The sequence below is a fragment of the Sinocyclocheilus anshuiensis genome, unplaced genomic scaffold (assembly GCF_001515605.1).
Source record: "Sinocyclocheilus anshuiensis isolate Anshui unplaced genomic scaffold, SAMN03320099.WGS_v1.1 scaffold212, whole genome shotgun sequence".
Classification (NCBI taxonomy): Eukaryota; Metazoa; Chordata; class Actinopteri; order Cypriniformes; family Cyprinidae; genus Sinocyclocheilus; species Sinocyclocheilus anshuiensis.
This window is the reverse complement of record NW_015558566.1, coordinates 53,407-68,826: the sequence shown is the minus strand read 5'-3', so window position 1 is coordinate 68,826 and position 15,420 is coordinate 53,407. Positions and strand designations below refer to the sequence as shown.

The window sequence follows — 15,420 nt, the reverse complement described above, 5'->3', positions numbered from 1 at the left end:
TTTTACATACTTTGAGAATCCAGCGTTTAGTTGATCCTGATAAGCGCTCGTCATCACAGTTGTAAACACGGCGGCTTCCTTTTTTCGTAAGGGTTTGGCATCATGGCATCTTTGTTTCCAGCGGAACGTTAAAGAATTTCAGTATCAAACGATGTGCAAATCCAGTGGCAGAATGTACCGTGTTATAAAACATTCGTCACCGAAATGACGGGAACAAACAAACACACGTGAGAACTCCGTTGCTGCCTTGGAAAACAAATTGCACTGCAAGCGGCTACTCTCTCCAGCCGAAGACAGGCTAGTGTAGTTCCTCTCGAACAACCTAGGTCCCATAGGTAGATGGGGATCAGCTGAAGGTCAGCTGATGCGAGCTTGACTAACGTGACCTGCCAGAACTAACACTACGCTTGATTTTCATCCCTCTGGGACTTACAGAAAAGTACATTTGAGTTGAGCAAGCAGAACTGCAGCTCAAGCTAAACTAAGCATTTTTATACTCAAGAATGACGTAAATTACATTCGAACATATTTGGTTGGAAGAAAATTGCATGGTTCATTGATGCAGCATGTGACTGTCAATATCCTGACTCTGAATGTGCTAAATATTACATGTGCTAGCTTTCGGTGTTGCTTATCTTACCCGTAGTTTCCACAGAAAAATGCTATTTCTCAAAGGTAGATCTTTTGTAGTTACGGGGACTTGAGGGAGTCAGAAATGTTATGAACCGTCTCAGATGTGTTTCCTACTTTGCTTAGGAGAAGTAAACATTTGATTCAATTGTTGACATAGAGTCTATAAAATTTGAATAAATCTCCAGTAAATTTGTCTTGAACTAAAAATGGAGAAATATGTTTTATTGAAATCACAGTATAATTGCAGACTTTGGTACCTTGGTAAATCTGGGCACAGGTTGTGACATCTCTTTTGAAACTCTAAAAGAGACACTAGAGATCACTGGGGTCTCAAAAAAAAAAAATTAATAAGGGGGAAATTTAAAGTCACTATTTAAACTATGTGCTGTAAAGTACTTTACAAGTGACTAAAAGAGACCATCATAAGATTAACTGATTTTCAACCAGCTTTGTATTGAAGTAAAGTAAATAAACAATGTGTATGATTTTTCTGTGTTACCTGCACAAAGATATCACCATTTATTTGTCAGCAAAAGTCCCTGCTCATAGAAAGTCTGATCAAGCACATTGCATTATGGGTATCAAAGTTTTCCTACCTTTTTTCACCACCTTTTTCTCTATATATGCAGTTTCTGCTTATTAAAACCCCATCTTGTCGGCTGTAAATTACCCCTTTAATACAAAATTCCTATTTCAGTTAAGTCCATGCATGCATGACTGCAGAGTCCATCTTTCTACCTCACATTACCTTTCCACTATTTTATAGAACTGAAATGGTTTGATATTCCAAAAGAAAACTTCAAGGGCATGAGTTCCAGTGTATCTAATCCATTGTGCTCTTATATGAGGCTGCTCAAATATTCATTTTGCAGCAATATGCTACATCTTGCAGCAACTTTTGAGCAGCCAAACCATATAATTTAAAGTATGATGTGTGAGAATCCTTAGAATACAGGCTGCTGGATCAAGATTCAGCATTGATCCAAATTTTTAAACAATTTTTCTAATGGCCTCAGACAAAAATAACCTAATATGACACTGGAGAATGCAATAAAAGATATATCATTTTGAATTTATCTTATAAATTCAGATGAGAAAGATAATTAAGATAAGAAATTATATTACATTTTCAATGGAGACATATGAGGCCTTTCTGGGTAAAGTGTTTTTGAGTATGGGAGCAGTTCTGTTCTTTTATGAATTTGAAATAATAACAAATTTACTCTCTCTACATTCCTCTTTTGCAGGATAACGTTCTGTCATCTGCCCTTCCAAAGTAAATGGCTGTACATCGGCTCGGAACGAGGAAACATCCACATTGTGAATGTGGAGTCCTTTACCCTCTCAGGATATACCATCATGTGGAACAAAGCCATTGAACTGTGAGTGCCACACACACATTTGAAATGAAATGTAATCTCACTGAGACCTGGAATCTGACTTGTAATATATCATATATGTCACATCTGTCATTGTTCCTGTAGCCTTGTTATGTTTTATTTGTTACTAAGCGATCATTTGAATCAAATGCCATTTTAAATTGTCAATTCACCTGCTCTACCTCCATCGCTCTTCTCCGTAGGTACCACGAGTTCTTCAATTATTCATTCTAACATTTTGTCAGCAGTTTTGTTTTCCTCCCTGACCCGTTGAAAAGGCTGCAGTGCCTTTGAGACCCAGACAGTGTAGACACGCACACACACATATGTGTTTACAGGTGTCAGATCGGATCAGTGTTAGTATAGACAGATGTCCTGTCTTGCCTCTTGTTTTAGTATTTACGCACACGAACACTCGCAGACAGACACGTTGTGTCCCTTGCGACAGGAAGGGCAATTGTCGAAAGAGCTGCTCCGCCCTTTACTGTTGAACCTGTAGTGACAGACTAAATGGGCAAGTCAGCGTGGCTTTACTGTAGGGCTGGACGATATGGCCAAAATTTATATCACGATATATTTCTTAATTTCAGTCGATACGATATAATTCCGATATCGATATGAACACTATTTACAAAAGCCTCATAAATACAGGTGCATCTCAATAAATTAGAATGTCGTGGAAAAGTTCATTTATTTCAGTAATTCAACTCAAATTGTGAAACTCGTGTATTAAATAAATTCAGTGGACACAGACTGAAGTAGTTTAAGTCTTTGGTTCTTTTAATTGTGATGATTTTGGCTCACATTTAACAAAAACCCACCAATTCACTATCTCAACAAATTAGAATATGGTGACATGCCAATCAGCTAATCAACTCAAAACACCTGCAAAGGTTTCCTGAGCCTTCAAAATGGTCTCTCAGTTTGGTTCACTAGGCTACACAATCATTCGGAAGACTGCTGATCTGACAGTTGTCCAGAAGACAATCATTGACACCCTTCACAAGGAGGGTAAGCCACAAACATTCATTGCCAAAGAAGCTGGCTGTTCACAGAGTGCTGTATCCAAGCATGTTAACAGAAAGTTGAGTGGAAGATAAAGGTGTGGAAGAAAAAGATGCACAACCAACCAAGAGAACCGCAGCCTTATGAGGATTGTCAAGCAAAATTTTTTGTCAAAAAAAAAAAAAGTCCTCTTTTCAGATGAGAGCAAGTTTTGTATTTCATTTGAAAGACTTAAACTACTTCAGTCTGTGTGCATTGAATTTATTTAATACATGAGTTTCACAATTTGAGTTGAATTACTGAAATAAATGTACTTTTCCACGACATTCTAATTTATTGAGATGCACCTGTACTGTCAAGAATACCCACAACAGATGTCTGTACCTACAAACTTATGAAAAATTAATTTGCCAAGTCTATGAATCCTCTTCCTATATTTTTTTGGAAAAAAAAGCACAAATAAATTGATGTTCAACTTTTATTTGTATTTAGCCTTCATACAAACAAGAAATGTGAAATCACTGTCAAATAAACATCTCAGACTCGCCTTATTTATTATTAATATCTTCAACTTCAAACTATAGGCTAACATACCAGTGAAAAGTTTTTGAACAGTAAGATTTTTAATATTTTTTAAAGAATTCTCTTCTGCTCACCAAGCCTGCATTTATTTGATCCAAAATGCAGCAAAAACAGTAACATTTTGAAATATTTTTGCTATTTAAAATAACTGTTTTCTATTTGGAAATATTTTCAAATGTAACATTACTGTAATGTTATTTCTGTGATTTCAAAGCTCAATTTTTATCACCATTACTCCAGTCACATGATCCTTCAGAAATCATTCTAATATTCTGATTTGCTTCTCAAAAATCATTTATTATGTTGAACAACATTTATGCTGATCTTTGTATCTTTCTATTCATCAAAGAATCCTGAAAAAAATGTTTACTCAACTGTTTTAAATATTGATAATCCGCAAATCAGCATATTAGAATGATTTCTGAAGGATCATGTGACTGGAGTAATGATGCTGAAAATTCAGCTTTGATCACAGCAATAAATTACATTTTAAAATATATTCAAATAGAAAGCAGTTATTTTAAATAGTAAAAATATTTCAAAATTGTACTGTTTTTGCTGTACTTTGGATCAAATAAATGCAGGCTTGGTGAGCAGAAGAGACTTCTTTTTAAAAAAAAAACAATAAAAATCTTACTGTTAAAAAAACTTTGACTGGGGGTGTAGGCTGATTATTCTTATAGATTGAAACAAATGTGCTTCAGCCAGGACAAAGAGTATGAAAAGTGCTCTGAATTGCTGCATAAAACAAAAAAATTGAGCAACAACAAAAACGTTGCTGGAGACGGGCTTATTATCGAAAATGCAAACTGATTGTCTGCCAGCAGGAGGCGCTGAGAACGGCGCTGTAATCAAAGCAGCTCAGCTCATGAACGCTACTTTATCAGATCAAATGAAAATGCCATCGAAACTTTTCTGAAGACAGTCGGTTCCCTTCAGAGATACATTTATATAAAACACTCGCGCTGCGTTTTGATTTTGAAACGTGCAGTGCTCATGTTTATTCAACGAAGTCAAACGCCACAAATAAATCAATGTATGGGAAACACTGGTAATGTATATTGAAATAGCGGAAATGTGTTTAAAAATCATATCACTGTTGTTGAAAAAAATTATATCGCGATACGTATTGATATTTCTGCATTTTCTCCATTGTCTCTCTCACACATAAACACACACACATACACATATACTGTATGTCATACATTACATATGTCAATCACATCAAATTGCCATAAATCACAATTAAAGTACAATGGAAGATTATTATCGGGCAGTGCACTGAATAAATGTTAAAGGTACTTTCCACAAGAAGGGCACAAAATAAGGTCTGAAATTTATTTTGTGATAAAATCATATTTCTGATAGATAAATATATAAATATATATATACTTGGATATTTTAATACATTTTTCAACAGTGGCCAGTTTTGTTTTCTCTTAGTTTTCAAAATACTAAATATATGTCTAAATACAATTTAACACCAATATTTTAGCAATATACGTTAGAATAAACATTACATAAATATTACATAAAAACACCATTTAGAAAATAAAATATGTAAAATAATATGTAATGTAAAAATTGTATGTAAATATGTAAAATAAATAATGAATTTGTCTTTCTAAAAATATATATTTTTTCCAATAAATTGAAGGTCAGTACTTGTTTGATCATTTTTATTTATTTATTTATTTATTTATTGCAATAAATAACAGGTTTCAATGTTTGAAGTTGATGAATTCATCAAATAATAATATTTATTGAGTGACACAATTTTTAAGGAATAATACATGTTTTGTAATGGGGGGATTATTATGCAAGTATAGTGCTAAGCATTATTTATTTTAACAAATTTTTTGTAAGTTAAAATTATTTGTACATGATCAAATTCATGACATAATTTTGAAATGTATGACAGTTGAGAAGGTTAAACACATGAGATGCATCACTAGCTATTTTTCATGCTAGATTAATGTCTTATCATAATTAATCCGACATATAAAATACTTCAAAAAACAAGGAAAGTGTCTTAAAATCAGTGCCATTCAAGTGTGTACATAAACATCCTTCTCCATAAACACACTCTCAGAATGCACTTCACAGTAGTAGCTACACCACAGCAGCTAACCAAGATTGTCTGTGCCTGTTTGAGAGAGAGAGAAATCTGGCATGCCACTCTGCTGTAGGCATGATAACATGGTGGTGGGTGATGTAGGCATGATGCCAGACATTGAGAAAAACAGCTTGTTGCTGCAGGTGTGAGTAGCACAGTGTTGTTTTAGAGTACGGGGGCATGTAGGTTTGACTATGTGGGCTGTCGGGGGATTAAAGGTGGGCATAATGGAGTGGTGTGATGCCACATTGTCAAGGGGACATCGAGGCATGTTACAAGGGTTACAATAGCAGGTGGTATAATTTTTAAGCTGTTCACAGGTGCACAGACTGGGTGCAAGGAAACGCCAACATGCCCTGTGGACAAACAGATTGTCTCTGCATTTCAACTAGTCTGTGCATGTCTTTTGGTGTGACAGTGTGCTGTCATAAATCCAGATCTCTGCCAACAAAGACACTGATGTATGGATCTCTCCTTGGCCAAGGTTAAGCAGACAGCAGTAGGCTGGGATTGTATACGTACTCGTACAGTCATTAAAACAGTATATAGCAGACACCTTTATGATATTTATATAGAGTCTATTAACCAACTGACATCCATTTCAGAGACTCGATTTGCACGACAGGTGTTACTGCTTAAAGCAAATGGATGCACTCACTTAAAATGTGAGCAAATTGCATCTTGGATTCCGCACGTGAACACGTGCACACGCACAGCTGGTAGGGATGGAAGCGGATGCTGTGCTGTGTTGCTCTTTCCCTGTGGTTTTTCCTAATGACAGGAAACTAAACTTCAAGTCAACATGCACTCCTCACAATCAGAGAGAAAGTGTGAGAATAAGAGGTACGCACATTTAGTGTGATGATTGTTTTGGACCTCAAAAAAGGATTGTGGGTAGGAGGGTATATGTAGGTGAAACGGTGAAATTATGTAATCATAAGGTGTCTTGAGTGAATAAGACACAGTGCAGAGTGAGGGCGGCAGTTACAGAATGAGATTTTTCCCATTCTATTCTTGTTGCCATGGTGATCAGCTCTCTAAAACCAGCCTGTTTCTCCTAAAGTAAGGGTTGAGGGGTAGGAGGGAGCGTAAATTAGGATTTCGAGGTCTAGGGAATGGAGTAGTTAACATCCGTCACTCTATCAACACGTTTGCCACCTTGACCTCAGTGTTGGAGGTACTACTGCTCCCTCCTTCCCTTTCTTTCTCTCCCACTCACTTTCTGTCTTCTAACTAAACAGGGCTCATTTTTTGCCAAATGTACTCATTGACCTCATGAACTGAATTTGGTTACTGTGCCGGGTGAGGATCGGTTACATTTTTCTTCTCAGCTAGATTACTGGACATTTTATCATATCAGACAGATAAGATGAATACTACTTACAAATGGAGGCTTTAGATAAGATTTTTTTTTAATTGTCAAAATGCTGTTTTATATCTATTAATGTGGTGAAATTAGGACCTGAAATGAACATTGTGGTTACATTTTATCTTAAATTCATCTTCATCTTTCTAAATTTTATCTTAATTTTTTGTGAACCTGTCCTTTGTGAACTTTGTCTTTTTATCTATTGAATGAATTATTTTGTCACAAAGCATATCATTTATCTTTGAGGAGAATTTCTTAGCAAATATTGATACAGAATCTGATAATGATAATATGTCAGTATATCATTAAAATATGATAACCTACAGACAGTATCACAATTAATTAATGTTGCTTTTAATGTTTTAATGTTTAATGTTTTAATCGAATCCTTTTTATGGCCAATCCAATAAATGGCTGATAATAAAACTCTTTACTATTTGGGATAATTAAATTCAGTCATTTTCAAACTAATTTAAGCTAAAACCAAACATTTTAAATGCTACAGGTAAAAAGAAAAAAGAAAAAAAAAAAGATAAATAAAGTAGCCATTAAAGAAATTATGTGTGAAAACACCCTTAAAGTTGGAACAAAAGTTGTGATAGTCTTTTCTTCACCAATGTGATGTATATCAGAGTGAAATACTATGTAAAAAAAAACTGTAGGGCAGGACTGGATTTTATCCATAGGGGATTGATTAAATTGTTGGATTGTTGTTTGGTATTGCTGTGATCTCAGAGAAGACAAGAGATTTTGTTGCAAGAGGGAGGGGAAATTATTTTGATTAAAGATTACAGAGGCACATAAAAAAGGTTGCACAGATAATAAATAATAAATACTGCAATATGTCATGAAAAATAATATATACAGTATTTGTAATGGTGAGCAGGTGAGGGGCCCTGTGTTACAGATTTTTATTCCCCATGTTCCTGTCAGTCACATCGCAGACGTAGATCAGGACCCCTGTCTGTCGAACCTCCATCACCGTAACAGACATATAAGGCTCTGTCTCTCCTCATCACGCTGTAGCTCAACAGAATGTAGCTGGAGGGGAGAGAAGGACCCCTGTCTAGGCCACGGCTGTCACCACTATAAGGCTGTGCCCGAGAACCGTCAACAACACAGTTGGCCTGCTGGGTAGTCAGAGGGTACAAAGGAATAAGACTCCTGCCAGTACAATCAATGGCTTATAGGCATCCACAGTATTGCTAGCTGAAGTAGCACCTATTGATGGCAAGGCAGCTTGTTTTGTGATGAATAGAGAAGGGTTCTGTAAATGAGAGTATCAGACTCAGTATATGCTGCCTTTTTATTAGGCCCGTATTTATTAGAATGAAACATTTTGCTCTTTCCGATCTATTGGGCTGTTTCTTAACTAAAATAATGATGGCATATTATTCATTGGCTGCAAATGAGTGGGCAGTAGTGGTCTTGTAAAATTTCTCGCTTACACCATTGTGTCTTGGGGAGATCTCAAAGCTTCTTTTATGTATTTAATGAAATTTTAGCTGTGAATAATCTTGAGGTTGAAACTGACTGTCTGAATGTCAGTGGAGACTTATACATTTCATATTTCAAAAGCCTAATGGAGTAAGTATCTGGATGGAAAAATTCAGATTAGGTTGGTTTCAGTTGGACAACATCAAATATAAGATGCCTCTATAGGAGCCTGTCATGAATTATTCGATGCATTATGTAAAACCCTTTCATTTTGAGCAGCTATGCATGGCAAGAACCCCACTCTTGGATTTTGTAATGTATTGTTAAAGAAGATATTTTTATGAGAAAAATCCTGTTTTAGTGGTAATAAATCTCAATGGTCCCAGCCAGTGCTGGACTTCGTATCTAAACTCATGCCATCAAACTTTTTGAGGGAAAAACTCTCTAGATTGAATATATCATGGTTTTATTTGCTCTGATAGATGTTTTATTGTTTCATTAAGTATGTTTGGGTGTTATGTTATCTGTGGGATGTTTGTGTATTAGGAATGTATAAGTGTGTATGTATTTGAGTGTTGGTGTGTGTTGAAAGGAATTGTCGTCCAATAGAGATTAATATTAAATGATTTATTATATATATAGTTATTCATTTTGGAAATATTTGATAATGGATCTGTATGACAATCTTTGTTTTTCGTTATGAGTTGTATGGCATACCGAACTATCCAATTGAACTGGTGCATGCTGGGAAACATACTCATCACTTTCATAAACACACCACATAAATTACAACATGCACTACAATTCAAAAGTTGGAAGTCTTTTTTTTATTATTAATTAAAATATAATATTTAAAATATAATATTTCACAATATTACTGGTTTTACTGTATTTTTGATCAAATAAATGCAGCCTTGTTGAGACTTCTTTTAAAAAAAATCTTACCAACCCCAAACTTTTAAACAGTAGTCTCTCTCTGTCTCACACAGTCAAACACACACATCCACAAGGATCCTTTCCTCACTGTCTTCATACTGTATTTCTCATTATCCTCGATCCTGTCCCTCGCCTAACACCAATCCCAAACCTGTCTTTCTTTCACAGGTCCTCCAAGGCCCATCCCGGCCCAGTCGTTCACATTAGTGACAATCCTATGGATGAGGGCAAGGTAAGGCGATGCCTACACAACTACATGAAAACAAATTAACACTTCCTGACATGAATAATTCATTTCCCTTACTTCACACAAAGCTCTTGTTTTTTTCCATTCTGAACTCATAAGACATTTCTTTCCTACAGTGCAGCACAGTTCAGTAATTGGGTCTAATCTCACACAACTTGTTAGCAAATTATGTTGTTTTTGAAAACAAATGATCTAGGAGATATGAAGAGATGAACAAATGCTCCAGCTACTTCCAAATACATCTTTTTAGACATTCATTTTACCTTTGCTAATTGCCAGCGCACAGTCAGAAGGGAGCAGAGAGACCGGTGCACACCTGCTGGGGTTTTGCCCCAAAACTGTCTGTCTCTTTCTCTGGCAGCTGGGAGCTCCTCATAGGCGCCTTTACAGTGATGATCCACTCTCTCTCTCCCTTCCCACTTCTGCCCCTGAATGGGGCATCGATCCATAACAGGTCCACTCAGTTCTTAATGGGTCTTAAAGTCCTTAGACACATTGTCCCTCCCTCTTGGCTGACAGAACTGACACTTTATCAATTCATAGACTATCACTGAATCTTTAAAAACAAAGAGGTTTTGAGCTCAGATGACAGGAAACATGTAATTTTTAAAAGATATTTTGATGAATTTCCTGACCACTCATTCTCATGCATTTACAACTCGGGACTGAAGTTATAGAGCTTAAAAAAGCACCTTAAAGCATCTTAAAAGTCATACAGTAACTTTGTGCAGTACAGGATAAAATTTAAGTCTGAAAGGAAGAAAATTCACAGAAAAAGACAGGTTTGAAGTGACATGAGGGTGAGTAAATGATAGCGTTTTCATTTTCTGGTGAGCCATTTCTTTCATAATAAATGTAGAGTTGGATTATGGTGATAACAACTTGCACATTTCTTCCATGTTTTGAGCAGAATGTTTTGTCTGATTCATTGATTTTGTTGGAGAATGAAGAAAGGTTTGTTTTGGATTAACAATCAGAAAAAAGTACTTGAATTTTCTCAGACAGATATTTAATGTTTTATTTGATGAAACACATCATTTACTTTCAGATTTACGTCACCACCTCCATGAACTCTCATCAGTTTACAGGTCAGGTTCAACAGACTCACAGCATATTTTCCTTCCTTTCTTGTTCCCCCCACATCTTTCTTCTTCTTTCAGCTCATAATAGGATTTGAGTCTGGGATCGTAGTGCTGTGGGATTTGAAATCAAAGAGAGCTGACTACCGGTACACTTATGATGAGGTATGTATTGTCACACAATGTTGTATTCCAGGCTCCTGTCGCCTGCAGTGGAACAAATGCATAGAATATGGAAATGCGTTGCACAAATATTCATGAGATGTTTTGATTTTAATAAAGGACGCTGATTAGATCTCTAAGTAGGCACATAGTCTGTTCAGCTTGGTTCTACAGCATCAAAGGAACATTGGTATTTGAGAAGCATAAGTGGCAGTGTGCACTTTGGATGCTAAGTTCTTCCTATTCTCAATCATTCATTCACATTGGTGTCTTCAGGAATGTTCTGAAAAGTAGAGGGACAACTCATGACTCATTAATATTAATTAGGTTACAACATGTTCCCCCAACTTATTTACTGAACAGCAAAGTGAGCACTATAGCTATAGGAGGATTACAGTTTGCATGTTTGTCCAGTCTACTGTTCTTACCGGGTGTTGTTCTTAAAGCCATTAATTTACACAACATAATTTATTGATTAATTGATTGATTGAAAACAAACTTCTTTAAATATTATAATTTTCTCAAAGACTTTTTAATGTAATAATTATCCAATAATTAAGACAAATTAACAATTTAAAATATATTTAAAAAGTAGTTAACATGGAGTAGTTATTAATAAATTAATTTCTTGTTTAAAACAAGCACACTACCATTCAAAATTTTGGTTCAGAACTCCTCAATGCTCATCAAGGCTGCATTTATTTGATCAATAATACAACAATACAGTAATATTGTAAAATATAAGTACAGTTTAAAATAACTGTTTTCTATGTAAATAGATTAAAAAGTGTAATTTATTCCTGGGATGGCAAAACTGGATTTCAGTGTCAAAAGACAGAAATCATTCTTATATGCTGATTGCTCATGAAATATTTCATGTTATTATCAATGTTGAAAACAGTTTTGCTACTTAATATTTCTATGTGTGTGTGTGTGTGTATGTTTTCCCCAGAATTCCATGATGAATAGAAAGTTCAAAAGAACATTTATTTTAAATATAATTATTTTGTAACATTATACATTTTTACAAATGTAATGTCTCTCTTGATCAATTAAAAGCATCATTGCTGAGTGAAAGTTTCCTTTTACAAATAAACTACATTACAGTAATAATTTCCCGAAAAGTGGATTTATTTTATTTGCACAAAGAAAAACAAGTAGATAGAATAGAAAAAAAAAGAAGATAAATGTAGATAAAGTAGAATTAAAATAGAATAGAAAGTGCTAGAGTTAGAGGGTAAAATAAAGTGGCCCAATATCTCTTGAATTGGTTTTGAACATTTAATTTCAGCTTAAATGTTAAATGTTATTTTTTTATTTTTTTTCCAGAAATATTTTTTTTTGTCTGAATGTCCTTGAAATGATTAGCATGTATCTGAAAAGCCCCCATAGAACGTACAGTTAATCTGCCTCTCCAGTTTAAGCTGGTTCGATGGCTTTTGTTAACAGTGGCAGCCAGCGTACATTAGTTATTATGATGAGCATGATGTGCCCAAAGCAAAGTGCAAAAGAATTAAAACCGTCACACACTTTTTTCCCCCAGACATGCAAGCACACACACACATGCACGTCAAACCCATCTCTTATTGTAACTCCCCCATTGGTGTGTTAGCATATACGTGTGTTGTGTGTGAGCATGAGAGTTAATTTCTCAGAGGACAACTCATCTGTACCCTGATGAATGACTGTGCCTGGCTGGATGTCTGATTTATTCCTGCCTTCATTTAACTTGATTGATTAGTACAGCAGAGATAAATGTCCTACAATTCACTGCTCCGTAGGGGTAGCAAGGTGTCACTCTGGCTCAGCACAGAGTTGCGCTCGTACCATGAAACCCTATTGTCCATCAGACCCCCCATAGTGCCTTACTGTTTATAATTATGAAGGAGAGACCAGGAAAAGGCTCAGACAGGTTGATCAGACTGTCTTTAGTTATGCAGATGTTGCCTGGGAACTTTTTTATCTTTGAAGGGGTCACAGAAGTGCAATAGACAGCAGAATTAACATCATATCAGATCATGGAAAGCTATTAGTGCTGAAGGGGTCACTGAGGTGCAATGAGCAGCAGAATTAGCACTGAGGCGGTAAGGAGCTATGCTGTTATAGATGGATGGAAATTCTGAAATAAGGATAAGGAAAGGATCAGTGCAAGTAGCATAAAGGGCGTACTGTATGGACAAGCAGTTTCTGTTTAATAGAGATTTTAATAATCTTGCTTTCTCCATCTTCCTTTCCCCTCTCCTTCTCTTTCATTTAATAATTTTTGTGTGAGATATAGAGTGAGATATAAATAATAAACTAAATTTTTCCTTGCATCTATACAAAGTTCTGTCATAAAAACAGATCTAGATTGGCCTCAACCCAATCTGCCAGTAATCACATATACCTACATTGTGCAGCTGATTGGTTTCTGTTGCATCAGCAGCCAATGAGCTTGCTGCTTAATATTCAAATACTTGACCAGTGTTTTCTGTAGCAGTTTGCAGAGTGCTTGCAGAAACCCTTCACCTTCCCCAGCTCCACCTGTATAGATCTCCTAAAGGTAATTTTTTTGGCCATTTTTTTTGTCTTTATAAAGATAGGACAGTGTAGAGCAGGCAAGAAGTGAAGTGGGAGAAAGAGAGGGGGCAGGATCAGGAAAGGTCCTCGAGCCGGGATTCAAACTCTGGACGCCCGTAACGTAACAGCATTATATGTCGGTGTGCTGCTTGCTAAGCTATCAGCACCGTCTGCTGCGGGTAATTTCATGTTTGTTATAAGTGCAGGGTAATTTCATGTATGTTATATATTTTTTGTGATGTCATTGCTGTGTGGTTGCTAGGGTGATTAGAGTTGTTGCTAGGGTATTGCTTACTGTCCCAAGTCAAAAGAGATATTCTGGTTTCTAGTTATGGCTCAGGTTGCTTCCTCAGTGTATGAGAATTTTTTTCCTGACCATTTTATTTTCAATCACTTTGAAAAGTGATAGTGGATTGGAACAAAATGGATTGTTCAATTCCCTAACTGTCAATATGAGCAACAGTAATATTGATAACAAGCACTTGCTGTAACAGTAGTCATTTTTGGAGAAGATGGCCAGCTGACCTTGTTCCGGATGGCTTGATGTTCACTGCAGGAATGATGTGTTTTGTGTGTGTGAGGGCAGTGGCAGCAATATTTTTGGACTGAAGAGGCGGGTTGTGGCTGCACAAGAGGAGACTGCGCTTAATTAGAAAATAATGAGAACTCTCTTTCAGCCTTCTTTGTGCTTTCACTGGCTCCCTTTTCTCTCGATACATCAGTCTCATGCTGTGCACTCTCTCTTTCTCTTCCCCTTGATTCAATTCTGTTCCATTCATTGTGCTATATTGGCCTGACTGTTTTCCCCATAGTATTGCCAAAGCCTTCAGTCAATACAACAACAGTACAAAACTAAGCTATATAAAGAAACAAAGCTGCTGATGTGCAACAAAGGAATTATGGGAAGGTTAACATACGTTCCAGTATGTTATGTTCCAATATATACAGCATGTTCCAAATTTTTAAATAAATGATGTTCTTTTAAACTTTCTATTCATCAAGAAATCCTGAAAAATTCAAAATATCACAAAAATATTAAGCCTCACAACTATTTTCAACATTGATAATGATATGAAGTGTTTTTGAGCACTAAATTAGAATACTATGATTTCTGAAGGATCACGTGACACTGAAGCCTGGAGGAATGGCTGCTACAAGTTCAGCTTTGCCATCACAAATCAATAAAATATCAATAATAAACATCAAAATAGAAAAAAAGTAAATTGTAATAATATTTCACAATATTACTGTTTTTACTTAATTTGTAATCAAATAAATGTAACCTTGACTTAAAAAAAAAAAAAAACATTGCCGACCCCAGCCTTTAGATTGGTAGTGTATATGAAAGTTATTAAATAATTTAGCTAGCTAAGCTAAGGACTGTTCTATTAAAAAAAAAAAAATCGTTCTGATTGTAAATAGCTGGCAGAAAATATCAGACACATTATGTGATTCCAGAAATATTGCCAGGGGAAATGTAACATTGTAGATTTGATCAACTCTACTTAATCACTAAAATAGCTTAGCAACATTATTTTAAAATCAGCTACTTTTAAAAAATGAAATAACACTTGGATGTAAACGTGACTCCCCTCCTCATGTTTTCTGGATAGAGCCGCAGCAAAAACACTGACAGTCTAAAAAGCATGCTGCAATCCTACTGTTGTTGTTGCACTGAAGCTACAGATGCAGAATGTGTGTAACAGACCTACTACTAGCTTCATACTACTGTACTACTATTTGTAGCAATTGTATTGATGCTCAACACCAGAAAGACAGTCTTTCTTTATATCACTTATCCCAGCGTGCCTCTTGATTCAACCTGGGTAGGCCCGACGTATACCCCTGGGTCATGTTCTTGGGCATTACCGGTGTGAGTTACTATTAGGAAATCTCCCATTGAGTTGCCTCTCCCC

The 15,420-nt window shown here is 35.8% G+C and overlaps 1 protein-coding gene across 2 annotated transcripts in view; it reads left to right on the top strand.

Annotated features, from left to right (window-relative positions):
• LOC107679494 (syntaxin-binding protein 5-like) overlaps nt 1–15,420 on the top strand; it is a 92,046-nt gene that overhangs the window by 48,694 nt on the left and 27,932 nt on the right. For both annotated transcript variants that reach the window (XM_016475055.1, XM_016475054.1), the window contains exons 5-7: nt 1,881–2,015; nt 9,626–9,689; nt 10,865–10,948. In XM_016475055.1, the coding sequence (XP_016330541.1) occupies nt 1,881–2,015; nt 9,626–9,689; nt 10,865–10,948 (283 nt within the window). The remainder of the gene's footprint in view (nt 1–1,880; nt 2,016–9,625; nt 9,690–10,864; nt 10,949–15,420) is intronic.